General features: G+C 46.7%; 1 protein-coding gene across 1 annotated transcript in view; it reads left to right on the top strand.

Moving 5' to 3' along the window:
- Positions 1 to 21,801, top strand: part of YJEFN3 (YjeF N-terminal domain containing 3) — a 267,519-nt gene that overhangs the window by 221,430 nt on the left and 24,288 nt on the right. Inside the window, exon 6 of the mRNA XM_068271272.1 lies at positions 20,013 to 20,163. Coding sequence (XP_068127373.1) covers positions 20,013 to 20,163 — 151 coding nt within the window. The remainder of the gene's footprint in view (positions 1 to 20,012; positions 20,164 to 21,801) is intronic.

The following is a 21,801-nucleotide window of genomic DNA, read 5'->3' as shown; positions in this document are numbered from 1 at the left end:
TCTTCTGAACTTTGGTGGTGTTCTGCCCCCATTTCAGGTCATTCGTGAGAGTTGTGCCGAGGAACCGTACCGATGACACCCTTGAGACTTCAGTTCCCCCAATGAGGACAGGTGGGAGGGGGGGAGGGTTCCTTCTGAAATCTACAACTTGTTCAACCGTCTTTGCTGTGTTGAGTACAAGGTTGTTGTCTTCACACCAGTTACAGATTCTCTCGACTTCACTGCGGTACTTGTGCTCCCCATTGCTGCCAATAAGGCCAATGATAGTGGTATCGTCTGCAAATTTGATAACCTTCACAGAGTCCGTGGATGATATGCAATGGTTGGTATAGAGGGAGAACAATAGCGGTGAAAGTACACAGCCTTGTGGAGCCCCAGTGTTGGTGATTCTTACGCTGGAGTAGCAGTTTCCCAGCCTCACCTGTTGAGTTCTGTTCGTCAGGAAGTGCTTGATCCATGCCCGGATGGTGGGCTCCACCCCAAGCTGTGTCAGGTTTGTGAGCAGGATGTCTGGGCAGATCGTGTTGAACGCTGAGCTAAAATCCAGGAACAGTAGCCTAGCATAGGAGGCAGGGTTGTCTAGGTGCTCCGTGACGTATGCCAAGCTGGCATTGATGGCGTCCTCCACAGATCTGTTTGCCCTATATGCAAATTGGAGTGGGTCAAGGTGGGCGTCCGTGAATTTTTTCAGGTGGGCAAGAACCAGTCGCTCCAGCAGCTTCATGATGTTAGAGGTTAGGGCCACCGGTCGGAAGTTATTTTGCTCAGTGCTGCCTGGTTTTTTGGGAACTGGTACAATTGTAGACCGCTTAAAACAGGAGGGGACTGTGCCATCCGATAGAGACCGCTTGAATAGGGAGGCGAGCACAGGGGCTAACTGCTCGGCACAGGTTCTCAGGCAGATCGACGACACTCCATCGGGGCCAGAAGACTTCCTGGGATTCAGCTTACGGAGGAGCCGGAGTACCTCAGACCTTATAGTTTTTGAGAAAATCGATGTTAAAGTTTCAAAGGAAAAATGTAAACATTTAAAAACCCGCCGACTTTAACGGTTAATAGCAAAGCCTGCTTAAAGTTTAGGAACACCAAATTCCCAGGGTATATTAAGGGGATCAGTGGGAATAAGAGGGAAATTTTTTTTTTCAAAAAGACCTTATAGTTTTTGAGAAAATCGATTTTTAAGTTTCAAGGGCGAAAATGTCTTTTAAATGCAGAAAATGTCAGTTTTTTTTGCACAGGTAACAATAGTGTATTATTTTCATAGATTCCCCCAAGTGGGAAGAGTTTTACTTACTTCGTTCTGAGTGTGGGAAATATTAAAAAAAAAACGACGTGGGGTCCCCCCTCCCAGACCTCTTTAACCCCTTGTCCCCCATGCAGGCTGGGATAGCCAGAATGCGGAGCACCGGCCGCGTGGGGCTCCGCACCCTGACTATACCAGCCCGCATGGTCCATGGATTGGGGGGTCTCGGAAGGGGAGGGGCAGCCAAGCTTTCCCCTCCCCCTCCGAGCCCTTGTCCAATCCAAGGACAAGGGGCTCTTCTCCACCTCCGATGGGCGGTGGAGGTGGAGGCCGCGATTTCCTGGGGGGGAGGTTCATGGTGGAATCTGGGAGTCCCCTTTAAAAAGGGGTCCCCCAGATGCCCACCCCCCCTCCCAATAGGAAAATGAGTATAGAGGTACTTGTACCTCTTACCCATTTCCTTTAAGAGTTAAAAGTAAATAAACACACAAACACTTAGAAAAAGTATTTTAATTGAACAAAAAACATAACCATGAAAAAAGTCCTTTAATATTCTTAATTAACCATTAATACTTACCTGTCCCTTTAAATAAATGATCCCTCGAAATAGCCTCGGAAATGTTCTATCAGTTACAATGTAACAAAGTTATTACAATGTAACAACTTTGTTACATTGTAACTACGCCGCACCCGACGTCACTCGCCGCCGCCGCATACGCGTCTGCGCTGCACACATTCCCGACAGAGCTCTGACTGAGCTATATAGCTCAGAGCTCTGAGAAGCATCTTTGTATTTTGGCTCCAAGGAGCCCCATTGGTCCTTAGCAGACCAATGGGGTTCCTTCAAATCAAAAGGAACCCCATTGGTCTGCTAAGGACCAATGGGGCTCCTTGGAGCCCAAATACAAAGATGCTTCTCAGAGCTCTGAGCTATATAGCTCAGAGCTCTGTCGGGTCCGTGCAGGACGCTAAGTCCCCGCAGCTCCCGCTATCCACCCCGCCCACATCTGTCACCCACATGTCACCCACATGTGGGTGACATGTGGGTGACATGTGGGAGAGGCGGCGAGGGCAGCGGGAGCTGCAGGGACTTAGCGTCCTGCACGGACCCGACAGAGCTCTGAGCTATATAGCTCAGAGCTCTGAGAAGCATCTTTGTATTTGGGCTCCAAGGAGCCCCATTGGTCCTTAGCAGACCAATGGGGTTCCTTTTGATTTGAAGGAACCCCATTGGTCTGCTAAGGACCAATGGGGCTCCTTGGAGCCAAAATACAAAGATGCTTCTCAGAGCTCTGAGCTATATAGCTCAGTCAGAGCTCTGTCGGGAATGTGTGCAGCGCAGACGCGTATGCGGTGGCGGCGAGTGACGTCGGGTGCGGCGTAGTTACAATGTAACAAAGTTGTTACATTGTAATAACTTTGTTACATTGTAACTGATAGAACATTTCCGAGGCTATTTCGAGGGATCATTTATTTAAAGGGACAGGTAAGTATTAATGGTTAATTAAGAATATTAAAGGACTTTTTTCGTGGTTATGTTTTTTGTTCAATTAAAATACTTTTTCTAAGTGTTTGTGTGTTTATTTACTTTTAACTCTTAAAGGAAATGGGTAAGGGGTACAAGTACCTCTATACTCATTTCTCCTGGGAGGGGGGGTGGGCATCTGGGGGACCCCTTTTTAAAGGGGACTCCCAGATTCCACCATGAACCTCCCCCCCAGGAAATCGCGGCCTCCACCTCCACCGCCCATCGGAGGTGGAGAAGAGCCCCTTGTCCTTGGATTGGACAAGGGCTCGGAGGGGGAGGGGAAAGCTTGGCTGCCCCTCCCCTTCCGAGACCCCCCAATCCATGGACCATGCGGGCTGGTATAGTCAGGGTGCGGAGCCCCACGCGGCCGGTGCTCCGCATTCTGGCTATCCCAGCCTGCATGGGGGACAAGGGGTTAAAGAGGTCTGGGAGGGGGGACCCCACGTCGTTTTTTTTTTAATATTTCCCACACTCAGAACGAAGTAAGTAAAACTCTTCCCACTTGGGGGAATCTATGAAAATAATACACTATTGTTACCTGTGCAAAAAAAAACTGACATTTTCTGCATTTAAAAGACATTTTCGCCCTTGAAACTTAAAAATCGATTTTCTCAAAAACTATAAGGTCTTTTTGAAAAATTTTTTTTCCTCTTATTCCCACTGATCCCCTTAATATACCCTGGGAATTTGGTGTTCCTAAACTTTAAGCAGGCTTTGCTATTAACCGTTAAAGTCGGCGGGTTTTTAAATGTTTACATTTTTCCTTTGAAACTTTAACATCGATTTTCTCAAAAACTATAAGGTCTTTTTGAAAAAAATGTTTTCCTCTTATTCCTCCTGATCTCCTTAATATATTCTCCAAATTTGAGGCTCTTAGCATTTAAGGGGGCTTTGCTATTAACCCTTAAAGTCGGCGGCTACCTAACATTGATACATGCGTCAACTTTTCCGCTTCGGGAGCATGACCATACGCATTAATTTCGTAATACCCGTTGCAATGCGAAAATTACGCTTACGGGAAATTTCGCGAAATCCTTCTTCATTACGATTATGTACTTACGGCCATAAACGTAATTACACTAATTACGCGAAATTTCGCGAAATCGTAATTACTCCATTACGCTCATCTCTAGGTATGCTGCATCATTTATTATTATAACCCCCCTGCCCACCCCCCAGACCACTGTTTGCACCCAGTCACCCCCCTAATCACCCCTCAATCACTCCCTGTCACTATCTGTCAACACTATTTTTTTAACCCTAAACTGCCCCCTGCTCCCTCCTGATCACCCCCCCACCCCTCAGATTCTCCCCAGACCCCCCCCCCCATAGACCCCCCCCCCCCATGTACTGTATGCCTCTATCCCCCCTGTAATAACCGAATGATCACCTGTCAATCACCTGTCAATCACCTTTCAATCACCCGTCAATCACCCCCTGTCACTGCCACCCATCAATCAGCCCCTAACCTGCCCCTTGCGGGCAATCTGATCAACCACCCACACCAATAGATCGCCCGCAGATCTGACATCAGATCACCTCCCAAGTGCAGTCTTTACATCTGTTCTCTCCTCTAAACACCCACTAATTACCCATCAATCACCCATCAATCACCCCCTATCACTCCCTATCACCGCCTGTCACTGTTACCCATCAGATTAGACCCTAATCTGCCCCTTGCGGGCACCCAATCACCCGCCCACACGCTCAGATTGCCCTCAGACCCCCCCCCTTATCAATTCGCCAGTGCATTATTTACATCTGTTCTTCCCTGTAATAACCCACTGATCACCTGTCAATCACCCATCAATCACCCCCTGTCACTGCCACCCATCAATCAGCCCCTAACCTGCCCCTTGCGGGAAATCTGATCACCCACCCACACCGATAGATCGCCCGCAGATCCGACGTCAGATCACCTCCCAGGTACAGTGTTTACATCTGTTCTCTACCCTAAACACCCACTAATTACCCATCAATCTCCCCCTATCACCACCTGTCACTGTTACCCATCAGATTAGACCCTAATCTGCCCCTAGGGCACCCAATCACCCGCCCACACCCTCAGAACACCCTCAGACCCCAGCCCTGATAACCTCGCCAGTGTATTGCTTGCATCTACTTCCCCCCTCTAATCACACCTTGAGACACCAATCAATCACCTCCTGTCACCACCTGTCACCCCCTAGCACACCTACCCACCAGATCAGGCCCTAATTTGCCCCGTGTGGGCTCCTGATCACTCGGCCAAACCCTCAGATCCCCCTTAGACCCCCTTCCGATCACCTCCCCAGTGCATTGATTGCATCTATTTTCTTCTCTAACCACCCCCTGAGACACCCATCAATCACCTCCTGTCACCCCCCTAGCACTCCTATCCATCAGATCAGGCCCAATAAAACCTGTCATCTAAGAGGTCACCCTGCTTATGACCGGTTCCACAAAATTTGCCCCCTCATAGACCACCTGCCATCAAAATTTGCAGATGCTTATACCCCTGAACAGTCATTTTGAGAAATTTGGTTTCCAGACTACTCACGGTTTTGGGCCCGTAAAATGCCAGGGCAGTATAGGAACCCCACAAGTGACCCCATTTTAGAAAAAAGACACCCCAAGGTATTCTGTTAGGTGTATGACGAGTTCATAGAAGATTTTATTTTTTGTCAAAAGTTAGCGGAAATTGATTTTTATTGTTTTTTTTCACAAAGTGTCATTTTTCACTAACTTGTGACAAAAAATAAAATCTTCTATGAACTCACCATACACCTAACAGAATACCTTGGGGTGTCTTCTTTCTAAAATGGGGTCACTTGTGGGGTTCCTATACTGCCCTGGCATTTTAGGGGCCCTAAACCGTGAGGAGTAGTCTAGAAAACAAATGCCTCAAAATGACCTGTGAATAGGACGTTGGGCCCCTTAGCGCACCTAGGCTGCAAAAAAGTGTCACACATGTGGTATCGCCGTACTCAGGAGAAGTAGTATAATGTGTTTTGTGGTGTATTTTTACACATACCCATGCTGGGTGGGAGAAATCTCTCTGTAAATGGACAATTGTGTGTAAAACAAATCAAATAATTGTCATTTACAGAGATATTTCTCCCACCCAGCATCTGTATGTGTAAAAATACACCACAAAACACATTATACTACTTCTCCTAAGTACGGCGGTACCACATATGTGGCACTTTTTTGCACCCTAAGTGCGCTAAGGGGCCCAAAGTCCAATGAGTACCTTTAGGATTTCACAGGTCATTTTGCGACATTTGGTTTCAAGACTACTCCTCAAGGTTTAGGGCCCCTAAAATGTTAGGGCAGTATAGGAAGCCCACAAATTACCCCATTTTAGAAAGAAGACACCCCAAGGTATTCCGTTAGGAGTATGGTGAGTTCATAGAAGATTTTATTTTTTGTCACAAGTTAGCGGAAAATGACACTTTGTGAAAAAAAACAATTAAAATCAATTTCCGCTAACTCGTGACAAAAAAAAATAATCTTCTATGAACTCACCATACTCCTAACAGAATACCTTGGGGTGTCTTCTTTCTAAAATGGGGTCATTTGTGGAGTTCCTATACTGCCCTGGCATTTTAGGGGCCCTAAACCATGAGGAGTAGTCTTGAAACCAAATGTCGCCATGGCGACAGGAGAAGCCAAACAGGGGAGCGCGTAATATATGCGTTCCCCTTTTTGCTATTGATGCCGGCGACGATCGCACTAGAAGGACACATGCGCCCTCTAGTGGTGTTTCATGTAGCTACCACTCTGGTAGCTTTACATGAAACAAAAAAAAAATTTAAAAAAAAAAGGATTTTTGCCCATTTGCAAAAAAAAATTAACCGCCAGGGAGGTTAAACATGATTGCCATTAATCCGTGCAATGAAAACCTTCAGTTTTTCAGAAAAAATGTGGAATATATTTTGTGATATAGTGCGTCTTTATGCTGTATGTAAGTTATGTACGGCACAATGGCACTAAAGAAATCCGAAACATATACAGTATTTTTTGGAATATAAAATGCTCAGAACTATAAGATGCACCTAGGTTTAGAGGGAAAATATCAGGGGGGGGGGAATTACTAAACCTGTTGCTTCTACAGTACAGGGGCGTCTTTTGGACCTTTTCCTCTAAGCTGTCTCTAAGCTACTGTAAGCTACACTGCCCAGCTACATTACACTAACACCAGTTACACTGCACTACACTACATTAACCCCTGCTGTCCCACCAGCTAAGATGCACTGCACTGCACACTATACTTCACTGCTCTACACTAACAGTACACTACGCATGGCCGTTTCTACCCCCGTGCGGGGCGTGCCGCTGCCCGGGGCGCTGCTGGGAGGGGGGCGCTGTGATGGAGGGGGGAGCCGCAGCCGCGGGGAGGGCAGCCCGACCTCTCCCTCCCTCTCCCTGGGCCGCCCTCCATGCGATCCCCCCTCGGACGGAGTGCAGAGTAATGCGCAGGGAAGCGCTACAGAAAACTACTCACCTCGCTGGCTCCAAGCGCTGCTCTCTCGCCGCCAGTCTCCTCTCTCTGCCTACACGCTGATACACACACACGCTGCTTCCTGTTTAGCAGCGTGTGTGTGTATCAGCGTGTAAGCAGAGATGAGACTGGCGGCGAGAGAGCAGCGCTTGGAGCCAGCGAGGTGAGTAGTTTTCTGTAGCGCTTCCCTGCGCATTACTCTGCACTCCGTCCGAGGGGGGATCGCATGGAGGGCGGCCCGGGGAGAGGGAGGGAGAGGTCGGGCTGCCCTCCCCGCGGCTGCGGCTCCCCCCTCCATCATGGGGGGCACCTACCTAACCTATACTGGGGCACCTACCTATCTAACCTATCCTGGGGGGCACCTACCTAATCTAACCTATACTGGGGGGCACCTACCTATCTAACCTATACTGGGGGGCAGCTACCTAATCTAACCTATACTGGGGGGCACCTACCTAATCTAACCTATACTGGGGGGCACCTACCTAATCTAACCTATACTGGGGGGCACCTACCTAATCTAACCTATACTGGGGGGCACCTACCTAATCTAACCTATACTGGGGGGCACCTACCTAATCTAACCTATACTGGGTGGCAGCTACCTAATCTAACCTATACTGAGGGGGCAGCTACCTAATCTAACCTATACTGGGGGGCAGCTACCTTTCTAACCTATACTGGGGGGCACCTACCTATCTAACCTATACTGGGGGGCAGCTACCTATCTAACCTATACTGGGGGGCAGCTACCTATCTAACCTATACTGGGGGGCACCTTCCTATCTAACCTATAGTGGGAGCATTAACTTATCTAACCTGTATTGGGGGCACCTACCTACCTAGCTAGTCTATACAGGTGACAACTATACTGGCTACCTATATTGGAGGCACCTACCTAACTAACCTATACTGGGGGCATCTACCTATCTAACCTATGCGGGGGGCAACTATTCTGGCTACCTATATTAGAGGCACCCACCTAGCTAACCTGTAGTGGGGGCACCTAACTATCTAACCTATACTGTGGGCAACTATACTGGCTACCTATACTGGAGGCACCTACCTGGCTAACCTATACCGGAGGCAACTATACTGACTCACCTATGCCTGGCTACTTATACTGGGGGGACCTATAGCTGGCTACCTATACTGGGGTACCTATTCTGGGGGAATCTATACTGAGTGCAACTAGACCTGGCTAACCTACACTGTGGGCACCCATACCTTGCTTCGGGGGGGGGCGCAATTTTTACACCCTCGCCCTGGGTGCATTTTAGCCTAGAAACTGCACTGACACTACGCTACACTGTAATGTACTAACACTGCACTCCACTAACACTACACTGCACTACACTAACACTTCAGTACTCTCTGATCTTAACTGATTCTCTGGCTGCGCTCCTCTCCCTTTTGCTTCGGTCCCGCTTGTAGTCGCTGTTCTCTTAAAATAGTTCAAATAACTATTTCTTAACAAGCTTTACATGAGGGATTACTTCTAAAACAATTTACACATAAGTATTGTGCAGCATGAAGATAAACATGAAGATAAACAAAGACAGATTTGCTTAGTGTTCCAGTTTAAAGACCATTTACACATTAATGTATTCCCCTAACTCCTTTACCACCCCCCCCCCCCCCACACACACACACACCATTTACTTGATGCACCCACCCTACAAATTCCCCACATATTAATCACACAAAGTTTAAAACTTCAGGGTCACATGAGCCCACCATCTAGCCAGACAGCCATAGAGCTGAAGATGCCCTAAGCCGCAACATCACTGATTGGCACTATACCTTTGAGTCTAATTAGAAATAGCAAAACCAACATGTACTGTATAGAGGTGGCCTGAACGGTTCGCCGGCGAACGGTTCCAGGCGAACTTTGGGTGGTTCGCCTTCGCCGGCGAAGGCAAACTTTCCCGGAAGTTCGGTTCGCCCCCATAATGCTCCATTAGGGTCAACTTTGACCCTCTACATCACAGTCAGCAGGCACATTGTAGCCAATCAGGCTACACTCACTCCTGGAGCCACTCCCCCCCGTATATAAGGCAGGGAGTGCCGGCCATTACACTCACTCGTGTGCCTGCAGTAATTAGAGAAGGGCAAGCTACTGTAGACTGTCTCTCATATGGAAAGATTAGTTAGGCTCTTGGCTCTTTTGGTGTATATGCAGAGCTTCTGTTTGGGTTCAAGGTGCGATTGTAGTTCCTGGGGGGGCTCAGCGCATCTCTGATGGAGGCCATTCGGAGGCGGCCTGGTGTTGCGCTGATCCACCTTTTGCGCAATTTTCTTGGCTTGTTAGCTTGCTCCTGGCTGATTCTTATTGCTAAAATAGCACCCCACAACAGCTCTTTTGAGAGCTAATGTTGTTATTGTGATTTATTTATTTTTCTGTGTGTCCCACTGATCTAACTGACACTTGTGTTGCATAGACAGCTTTTGTAATTCATACTGTGTGTGTGCCACTGCCCGGCCCAGCACTTTCAGTGACTACCTGTGTGTGTGATAGGCAGCTGCACATTGTAATACCCATTACTGTATATATATTACTGAATATACCAAGCTGTTGTGTTGAGTGAACCCACCTCATCACTGCATATACCTACCATTTGTGTTAAGTGAACCCACCTCATCACAGCATATACCTAGCTGTTGTGTTCAGTGAACCCACCTCATCACTGCATATACTTACCTACCTTTTGTGTTCAGTGAACCCACCTCATCACTGCATATACCTAGCTGTTTTGTTCAGTGAACCAACCTCATCACTGCATATACCTAGGTGTTGTGTCGAATTAACCCACCTCATAACTGCATATAGTTACCTACCTTTTGTATTCAGTGAACCCACCTCATCACTGCATATACCTAGATGTTGTGGCAAGTGGTGTCATCATTGTCCGCCATAACAGATTCTCATTAAAGGATTTAAAGTTAATTAATTTCAAATACAGCAGCAGGGCCTCGAAAGTCCTCCTCCTGTATTGTTATTTTTGGTCACTACCTTTTGTGTTGAGTGAACCCACCTCATCTCTGCATACACCTAGCTGTTTTTTTCAGTGAACCCACCTCATTACTGCATATACCTAGCTGTTGTGTCGAGTGAACCCACCTCATCACTGCTTATACTTACCTACCTTTTGTGTTCATTGAACCCACCTCATCACTGCATATACCTAGCTGTATTGTTCAATGAACTCACCTCATCACTGCATATACCTAGCTGTTGTGTCGAGTGAACCCACCTCATCACTGCATATACTTACCTGCCTTTTGTGTTCAGTGAACCCACCTCATCACTGCATATACCTAGCTGTTGTGGCAAGTGGTGTCATCATTGTCTGCCATAACAGATTCTTGTTAAAGGATTTAAAGTTAATTCATTTCAAATACAGCAGGGCCTCGAAAGTCCTCCTCCTGTATTGTTATTTTTGGTCACTACCTCGGGACGTGCATGCCATGCCTGCTGCCTTTCTTGGATGTGTGTGGTGGTAGCCGTTTCTTAGGCTCCAACTCCGGACCGGAATAGTATCAGGATTCCCCGGCCATTACCTGTGGTCACTCACAATGGCAGACTTGCCCTCCATAAAAGATTCTCGCCTCCTTGAGGAGGAGACCAACCTGGTGAATCGCAGTGAAGGCACCATCAGACTTGCCCTGCATAACAGATTCTCGTTAAAGGATTTAAAGTTGATTCATTTTAGATACACAGCAGGGCCTCGAAAGTCCTCCTCCTGTATTGTTATTTTTGGCCACTGCCTCGTGACGTGCATGCCTGCCTGCTGACTTCCTTGGATGTGTGGTGGTAGCCGTTTCTTAGGCTCCAACTCCGGACCGGAATAGAACCAGGATTCCCCGGCCATTACCCGTGGTCACAATGGCAGACTTGCCCTCCATAATAGATTTTCGTTGCAGGTACTGAACCGCAAGCAGAAAACGTTATTTAAAAAAAAATAGATGTAAGCTTTAACAATGGTAGAGGAAGAACCATGGAAAGTTGATAAGGCAGTCAGACATTACCTAGCCTGACATCACTGAGTGAGGAAGAGCAATCTCACCATGGTGCGCAGTAGTCCAGCACGGCCGTCACTACACAAACAGCTGTTTGCGGTGCGTTACACAGTGAGTTTGGTGTCTCAGTGTGAAGCAGTACACTAATTACAGTACCTGATTGATGTATCACATGCAAGATGTTTTAAAGCACTTTAGGCCTGCAATTTAGCATTCAATGTGATTTCTGCCCATAAAACGCTGCTTTGCGTCAAATCCAGATTTTTCCCCGGGACTTTTGGCATGTATCCCACTCCGCCACCTGGGGGTCCAGGTGTTAGACCCATTGAAACATCTTTTCCATCACTTTTCTGGCCAGCATAAGTGTTTCTAGTTCAATACACCTCAGCGCTACAGGACATTCTTCTCCATTATTGCCATCACCAAACACCCATTAAAGTGCAGGCTTACCGGATCTAAATCAGACCCAAATTATAAGGTCTCAAACGTTCAGTCAAATAACCTCTGTGATCACCACCGCATCCAGATTCCTCTCAGATCCTCCGTAATCACCTTTTCCTTAAACACTCGTTGTTCACGGTGTAAGATAAATGACATAAAACCAAAAAGGCAAATCTAAGTGTATACCGTTTAAAAACAAGTATATTTATTGCACATCCTTCATTGACATCAATCAAGCAAATTGTCCAATACTCACTTCCAGGTCCTTACGACAGGGACCCATGAAGTACTCTCGCCTATAACTCCAATATCCTCTGGAGTGCTGTCCTTGTTTCTCATCCGTAGGCCTGTAGGTTTGAGACCTTATAATTTGGGTCTGGCTTAGATCCGGTAAGCCTGCACTTTAATGGGTGTTTGGTGATGGCAATAATGGAGAAGAATGTCCTGTAGAGCTGAGGTGTATTGAACTTTTTACCAGTAGGAGTCTTTCTGAGGACTTTTTAACCTCTTGGCTGCTAACGGGACTTATTGTATCTCTGGCGCAGATATATAAAACTATACAAGTGTGGAAATTATCAGAGGATATCTGCAGCAAGGGAGAAAATGTGTTATTTTATATTTTATAAGTATTGATTTTAACAGTGTGGAATATTGATTTGTACCAGTGGTGATATCTATTGAAATTATGATGGATGTTTTTGATTATATGATGAAACGCAACTTTAATATAGAAGAGGTGTTTGTAGACACGAGGATAGATATGACCAATGAAAATTTGGAGAATCAATTTAAAATATTGGGGCAGACATGTGAAAATAAATTATCCGTCTGGTGGGACATAGCTACTCTGGATAGGTATCATAGGGCAGGATATGTGCCTCGCAGATGTAGGTGGGAATTTTGCCCTAATGAGAGTGAGAGAACAGCAGTGTCGGATGAGGATTGGTATATATTCTTTAACAGATGTGGCAAAGAATTATTGGGTCTACTCATGAAAGGTAAAAGGTCAAATTAGATAAGATAGATAAGGAAATAGATGAGATTAAGACTAATATGGATTCATTTAAAAATATGTCAGAATATAAACAATTGTCTAATGATTCTCATCCGTAGGCCTGTAGGTTTGAGACCTTATAATTTGGGTCTGACTTAGATCCAGAAAGCCTGCACTTTAATGGGTGTTTGGTGATGGCAATAATGGAGAAGAACGTCCTGTAGCGCTGAGGTGTATTGAACTTTTTACCAGTAGGAGTCTTTCTGAGGACTTTTTAACCTCTTGGCTGCTAACGGGACTTATTGTATCTCTGGCGCAGATATATAAAAATACATAAGTGTTTCTAGTTTTCTAAGTTCGCCTCCCCATTGAAGTCTATTGCGGTTTGCGAAAGTTTGCGCGAACCGAACATTCCGCGGAAGTTCGCGAACCGAAAATCGGAGGTACGGGCCATCTCTAGTACTGTAGTGTTGAAAATACTAAGGGCTTGATTCACAAAGCCGTGCAAACTGTTTAGCATGGGTGTGAAAAACAGTTAGCACGTGAAGTGCCGTTCGCTGACTTTTGCGCGCAAAAGTCTGCAATCGCGCGAATTGCGGCACTTTGCGCGCACAGAAGTCTGCAAATGGCACTTCACGTGCTAACTGTTTAGCACACCCGTGCTAAACAGTTTGCACGGCTTTGTGAATCAAGCCCTAAATCTACAGGCTGCATAACATATGTAATCGCTGGCACCCATGGAAGCCTTTCCCCTGCCCAGATTCATAAATACCGTAATCATTATGTAAGTTAGCATTTTGGGCACAATGCTGATAAATGTGTATGATAAAAATTTGGCTATATGGCTGCAGAGTAAACTATGGGGTGAATTTTGATCAGGGGTGTGCGTGTGCATATTTTTACACATGAACAGACATGAAAATCACATCAGAACTGACAGTGCATTGAAAATCAATGGGCTGTTTCCTCCTGCAATTAATTTTTCGTACACAAAAATTGACAATATGTTGCTTTTTTCAGGACACTATGTACGTTCGTCTACAGATAAAGGTGAAGCGGCTATGTAGAATCACGTACGAATGCTCACAGTGCTCTGAACACCGCTCTAACGTTGTTTAACCACTTGAGGACCACAGTCTTTTCGCCCCTTAAGGACCAGAGCCTTTTTTTCCATTCAGACCACTGCAGCTTTCACGGTTTATTGCTCGGTCATACAACCTACCACCTAAATGAATTTTACCTCCTTTTCTTGTCACTAATACAGCTTTCTTTTGGTGCTATTTGATTGCTGCTGCGAGTTTTAGTTTTTATTATATTCATCAAAAAAGACATTAATTTTGTCAAAAAAATGATTTTTTTAACTTTCTGTGATGACATTTTTCAAATAAAGTAAAATTTCCTATACATTCATGCACGAAAGTTATTCTGCTACATGTCTTTGATTAAAAAAAACAAACATTCAGTGTATATTTATTCGATTGGGTAAAAGTTTTAGCGTTTACAAACTATGGTGCCAAAAGTGAATTTTCCCATTTGGAAGCATCTCTGACTTTTCTGACCACCTGTCATGTTTCTTGAGGTGCTAAAATTCCAGGATAGTATAAATACCCCCCAAATGACCCCATTTTGGAAAGAAGACATCCCAAAGTATTCAGTGAGAGGCATGGTGGGCAGGGCCGGATTTCTGGCAAGGCCACATAGGCCATGGCCTAGGGCACCAGAATTTTAGGGGCGGCTCAGTGAGGGGCAGTAAAGCTGTTCTATGCAGCCATCCCTATCTACAAAGACAGCTTTAACCTTTGAACTCTCTGTCCTGTACTTGTGTCGTCCCTGCAAGACCTGTAAGCTCTATCCTGCAGGTACACTTCAGCCTAACTCTCATGGTGACACAATGGTTCCATCATTAACGAGATGGCAAACATAACGGTTCTTAAGGAAAACATAATTTATAATCTATACGCGTATTAATAAAATAGTTATTGTCTGTGACATCCAATGATGGAAAGTAAGGAGAATTCTCATTGGGGCACACAGAGATAACAACCATACAGATGGTATAGTTGGCCTTGGGCGGTAAAAAGTACAAATCCGGCCCTGATGGTGGGTTCATAGAAGATTTTATTTTTTGTCACAAGTTAGCGGAAAATGACACTTTGTGACAAAACAACAAAAAAAAAAGTTTCCATTTCTTCTAACTTGCGACAACAAAAATGAAATCTGCCACGGACTCACTATGCTCCTTTCTGAATACCTTGAAATGTCTACTTTGCAAAATGGGGTCATTTGTGGGGTGTGTTCACTGTCCTGGCATTTTGGGGGGTGCCTAATGGTAAGCACCCATGTAAAGCCTAAAGATGCTCATTGGACTTTGGGCCCCTTAGCGCAGTTAGGCTGCAAAAAAGTGCCACACATGTGGTATTGCCGTACTCAGGAGAGGTATTATAATGTGTTTTGGGGTGTATTTTTACACATACCCATGCTGGGTGGGAGAAATATCTCCGTAAATGACAATTTATTGATTTTTTTTACACACAATTGTCCATTTACAGAGATATTTCTCCCACTCAGCATGGGTATGTGTAAAAATACACCCCAAAACACATTATACTACTTCTCCTGAGTACGGCGATACCACATGTGTGGCACTTTTTTGCACCCTAACTGCGCTAAGGGGCCCAAAGTCCAATGAGTACCTTTTGGATTTCACAGGTCATTTTGCGACATTTGGTTTCAAGACTACTCCTCACCTGCCAGGGCAGTATAGGAACCCCACAAATGACCCCATTTTAGAAAGAAGACACCCAAGGTATTCCGTTAGGAGTATGGTGAGTTCATAGAAGATTTTTTTTTGTCACAAGTTAGCGGAAATTGATTTTAATTGTTTTTTTTTCACAAAGTGTCATTTTCCGCTAACTTGTGAGAAAAAATAAAATCTTCTATGAACTCACCATACTCCTAACGGAATACCTTGCAAAATGACCTGTGAAATCCTAAAGGTACTCATTGGACTTTGGGCCCCTTAGCGCACTTAGGGTGCAAAAAAGTGCCACACATGTGGCACCGCCGTACTCAGGAGAAGTAGTATAATGTGTTTTGTGGTGTATTTTTACACATACAGATGCTGGGTGGGAGAAATATCTCTGTAAATGACAATTATTTGATTTGTTTTACACACAATTGTCCATTTACAGAGAGATTTCTCCCACCCAGCATGGGTATGTATAAAAATACACCCCAAAACACATTATACTACTTCTTCTGAGTACGGCAATACCACATGTGTGCCAATTTTTTGCAACCTAGGTGCGCTAAGGGGCCTAACGTCCTATTCACAGGTCATTTTGAGTCATTTGGATTCTAGACTACTCATCACGGTTTAGGGCCCCTAAAATGCCAGGGCAGTATAGGAACCCCACAAATGACCCCATTTTAGAAAGAAGACACCCCAAGGTGTTCTGTTAGGAGTATGGTGAGTTCATAGAAGATTTTTTTTTTGTCACAAGTTAGCGGAAATTGATTTTAATTGTTTTTTTTCACAAAGTGTCATTTTCCGCTAACTTGTGACAAAAAATAAAATCTTCTATGAACTCACCATACTCCTAACAGAATACCTTTGGGTGTCTTCTTTCTAAAATAGGGTCATTTGAGGGGTTCCTATACTGCCCTGGCATTTTAGGGGCCCAAAACCGTGAGGAGTAGTTTTGAAACCAAATGTTGCAAAATGACCTGTGAAATCCTAAAGGTACTCATTGGACTTTGGGCCCCTTAGTACAGTTAGGCTGCAAAAAAGTGTCACACATGTGGTATCGCCGCACTCAGGAGAAGTAGTATAATGTGTTTTGTGGTGTATTTTTACATATGACCATGCTGGGTGGGAGAAATATCTCTGTAAATGACACATTTTTTATTTTTTTTTACACACAATTGTCCATTTACAGAGAGATTTCTCCCACCCAGCATGGGTATGTGTAAAAATACGCCACAAAACACATTATACTACTTCTCCTGAGTACGGCGATACCACATGTGTGACACTTTTTTGCAGCCTAGGTGCGCTAAGGGGCCCAACGTCCTATTCACAGGTCATTTTGAGGCATTTGTTTTCTAGACTACTCCTCACGGTTTAGGGCCCCTAAAATGCCAGGGCAGTATAGGAACCCCACAAGTGACCCCATTTTAGAAAGAAGACACCCCAAGGTATTCTGTTAGGTGTTCATAGAAGATTGATTTTTTTGTCACAAGTTAGTGAAAAATGACACTTTGTGAAAAAAACAATAAAAATCAATTTCCGCTAACTTTTGACAAGAAATAAAATCTTCTATGAACTCGTCATACACCTAACAGAATACCTTGTGGTGTCTTTTTTCTAAAATGGGGTCACTTGTGGGGTTCCTATACTGCCCTGGCATTTTACGGGCCCAAAACCGTGAGTAGTCTGGAAACCAAATTTCTCAAAAGGACTGTTCAGGGGTATAAGCATCTGCAAATTTTGATGACAGGTGGTCTATGAGGGGGCACATTTTGTGGAACTGGTCATAAGCAGGGTGGCCTCTTAGATGACAGGTTGTATTGGGCCTGATCTGATGGATAGGAGTGCTAGGGGGGGGGGGGGTGACAGGAGGTGATTGATGGGTGTCTCAGGGGGTGGTTAGAGGAGAAAATAGATGCAATCAATGCACTTTGGAGGTGATCGGAAGGGGGTCTGAGGGGGATCTGAGGGTTTGGCTGAGTGATCAGGAGCCCACACGGGGCAAATTAGGGCCTGATCTGATGGGTAGGTGTGCAAGGGGGTGACAGGTGGTGACAGGAGGTGATTGATGATGGGTGTCTCAAGGTGTGATTAGAGGGGGGAAATAGATGCAAGCAATGCACTGGCGAGGTGATCAGGGCTGGGGTCTGAGGGCATTCTGAGGGTGTGGGCGGGTGATTGGGTGCACTAGGGGCAGATTAGGGTCAAATCTGATGGGTAACAGTGACAGGTGGTGATAGGGGGTGATTGATGGGTAATTAGTGGGTGTTTAGGGTAGAGAACAAATGTAAACACTGCACTTGGGAGGTGATCTGACGTTGGATCTGCGGGCGATCTATTGGTGTGGGAGGGTGATCAGATTGTGGCTGATTGATGGGTGGCAGTGACAGGGGGTGATTGATGGGTGATTGACAGGTGATCAGTGGGTTATTACAGGGAAGAACAGATGTAATTAATGCACTGGCGAATTGATAAGGGGGGGTCTGAGGGCAATCTGAGCGTGTGGGCGGGTGATTGGGTGCCCGCAAGGGGCAGATTAGGGTCTAATCTGATGGGTAACAGTGACAGGTGGTGATAGGGGGTGATTGATGGGTGATTGATGGGTAATTAGTGGGTGTTTAGGGTAGAGAACAGATGTAAACACTGCACTTGGGAGGTGATCTGATGTCAGATCTGAGGGCGATATATTGGTGTGGGTGGGTGATCAGATTGCCCGCAAGGGGCAGGTTAGGGGCTGATTGATGGGTGGCAGTGACAGGGGGTGATTGATGGGTGGTAGTGACAGGGGGTGATTGATGGGTGATTGATAGGTGATTGACAGGTGATCAGTGGGTTATTACAGGGAAGAACAGATGTAAATAATGCACTAGTGAATTGATAAGGGGGGTCTGAGGGCAATCTGAGCATGTGGGCGGGTGATTGGGTGCCCGCAAGGGGCAGATTAGGGTCTAATCTGATGGGTAACAGTGACAGGTGGTGATAGGGGGTGATTGATGGGTAATTAGTGGGTGTTTAGAGGAGAGAACAGATGTAAACACTGCACTTGGGAGGTGATCTGATGTCGGATCTACAGGCGATCTGTTGGTGTGGGTGGGTGATCAGATTGCCCGCAAGGCGCAGGTCAGGGGCTGATTGATGGGTGGCAGTGACAGGGGGTGATTGATGGGTGATTGAGAGGTGATTGACAGGTGATCAGTGGGTTATTACAGGGGGGATAGAGGCATACAGTACACAGGGGGGTGGGTCTGGTGGGGGGGGGGGTCTGGGGAGAATCTGAGGGGTGGGGGGTTGATCAGGAGGGAGCAGGGGGCAGTTTAGGGTTAAAAAAAAATAGCGTTGACAGATAGTGACAGGGAGTGATTGATGGGTGATTAGGGGGGTGACTGGGTACAAACAGTGGTCTGGGGGGTGGGCAGGGGGGGGGGGTCTGAGGGGTGCTGTGGGCGATCAGGGGGCAGGGGGGGGGATCAGTGTGCTTGGGTGCAGACTAGGGTGGCTGCAGCCTGCCCTGGTGGTCCCTCGGACACTGGGACCACCAGGGCAGGAGGCAGCCTGTATAATAGGCTTTGTATACATTACAAAGCCTATTATACATAGGGGCAGCGGCGATCTGGGTGCTAGTAACCCGCCGGCGCTTCCGAACGGCCGGCGGGTTACAGAGCGAGGGGGGCGGAGCCAGTCGCCGGCGGCTGATCGTGTCACGAATTACGCGATCGCCACATAACCACGCCCGTAGCCACCCCCCGCCGATGGGCGTATTGCGGTCGTTTAGGCCCAGTCTTTGCCACCGCCCATCGGCTGGGGGCGGTCCTCAAGTGGTTAAAGCCGCAATATGATATATATTATTGCACTGACTTAACCACTTTAGTACCAGCAGCCTCTGGCCCTTTAAGAACCAGAGACTGCTGGGACAAAAATCAGGGCCTACCGACGTCACACCACACTGACTCACCACCACTACCACCGACTGTGCCGCTCTCCCAATGAGATTGACTCAGTGATCACGGGGTCAGGAGCCAATGAAATCAGCTCCTGACTGGCTCGCAAAGCTCTGATGTCATAACGACAGCAGGGCAAGTGGGCTGCAGCAGCAGGGGACCGGCGCTAACGGTGTCAGTGTGCACAAGGCTAGTTGAAATATACACCCTGGCAGGGATAACAGGTCCCGAACAGGGTGTAGATTTCAATTAGCGCAGTTCAGAAGCAGGTAACGTGTTTTTATTCTCAGGTGAAAACACATGCTCTAATCACATTTAAAAATAGTAGATCCTGAATGTGTTTTTAATGGCTTACAATATAAATTATAAATGCAAGCTTTCGTGAGAGCATAATGCCTCTTCTTCTTTAGGCATGTTGTCACACTGTCATACTGCCTAAGGAAGAGACTTGAAGTTGCACACAAACTTGCAGTTCTAATCTACTGTATTCAGTTAGCCATTAAATACCACTTACAGAACTGTATCTCTATATTATCTTGCTTCCACTAATAACCAACAAAGTATACCAGTGTACTACTACCCCTGTACTCATATTATTCATTTTTATATCCTATAGGTGCAGTTAATCAACGATGCCTATAATTTAGTGGTAGATGCAATGCTGGGTGTTGAAGCAGATAATGAAGATGGCAAAGAACCATGGTCAACTATTCTGGGAACGATGAAACAGATAAAGGTGCCCATCATCAGCCTGGATATTCCATCAGGTAGGTCATGACTTTCCAGTATCAGTTAGAGACCCTTTTTGAGGCAGATTCCAGCTTTGGCCACTGATGGTAAAGAATAATTTTCATAATAAGTTAAAGAAGAACTTCTGAAGAACTTAATTTAACCACTTGCCGACTGCCCACTACCTATGGGCGTGGGCAAAGTGGCACGCCCAGGACCGCCTAACGCCCATCAGCGTCGGCTCCTGGGGGACTGAAAAGTCGGGGATCGCGTGCATCTGGCGGAATTAGGCTCCGCCCACCCGCGCAGTCAACCCGCCGGCCAATTAGCAGCGCCAGCGGGTTGTTAACCACCGATATGCCGCATGAAAAGCGTATCATACACTTTGTAATGTATACAAAGCGTATTATACAGGCTGCCTCCTGCCCTGGTAGTCCCAGTGATCGAGGGACCACCAGGGCAGGAGGCAGCCCCCCTAGTAAGCACCCAAGCACACTGATCTTGCCCCCCCTGCCCCCTGATCGTCCACAGCACACCTCAGACTCCCCCCTGATCACCCCCTCAGACCCCTGTTTGCACCCAATCACCCCCCTAATCACCCATCAATCACTCCTTGTCACTATCTGTCAACGCTATTTTTTAGATTAGGTCCTAAACTGCCCCCTGGGGGCTCCTGATCACCCCCCCCCCCCACACCCTCAGATCCTCCCCAGACCCCTCTGTGTACTGTATACATCTATTCTCCCCTGTAATCACCCACTGATCACCTGTTAATCACCTGTCAATCACCCATCAATCACCCATCAATCACCCCGTGTCACCACCTGTCACGGCCACCCATCAGATCAGACCCTAACCTGCCCCTTGTGGGCACCTGATCACCCGCCCACACCCTCAGATCGCCCGCAGACCCGCCCTCAGCCTCCAAAGTGCATTGTTTACATCTGTTTTCCCCTCTAATCACCCACTGATCACCCATCAATCACCCATCAATCACCCCGTCATCACTTGTCACTGCTACCCATCAGATCAGACCCTAATCTGCCTCTTGCGGACACCCAATCACCCGCCCACACCCTCAGATCACCCTCAGACCCCCTCTGATCAACTCGCCAGTGCATTGCTTGCATATATTCTCCCCTGTAATCACCTACTGATCCCCTATCAATCACCCCGTCACCCCCTGTCACCACCTGTCACTGCTACCCATCAGATCAGACCCTAATCTGCCCCTTGCGGGCACCCAATCACCCGCCCACACGCTCAGATCGCCCACAGACCCCCTCTGATCAACTCGCCAGTGCATTGCTTGCATATATTCTCCCCTGTAATCACCTACTGATCACCTATCAATCACCCCGTTACCCCCTGTCACTGCTACCCATCAGATCAGACCCTAATCTGCCCCTTGTGGGCACCCAATCACCCGCCCACACCCTCAGATCGCCCGCAGACCCGCCCTCAGCCTCCAAAGTGCATTGTTTACATCTGTTTTCCCCTCTAATCACCCACTGATCACCCATCAATCACCCATCAATCACCCCGTCATCACTTGTCACTGCTACCCATCAAATCAGACCCTAATCTGCCCCTTGCGGACACCCAATCACCCGCCCACACCCTCAGATCACCCTCAGACCCCCTCTGATCAACTCGCCAGTGCATTGCTTGCATAT

The sequence above is a fragment of the Hyperolius riggenbachi genome, chromosome 1 (genome assembly GCF_040937935.1).
Source record: "Hyperolius riggenbachi isolate aHypRig1 chromosome 1, aHypRig1.pri, whole genome shotgun sequence".
NCBI lineage: Eukaryota > Metazoa > Chordata > Amphibia > Anura > Hyperoliidae > Hyperolius > Hyperolius riggenbachi.
This window is presented reverse-complemented; position numbering and strand designations above follow the sequence as displayed.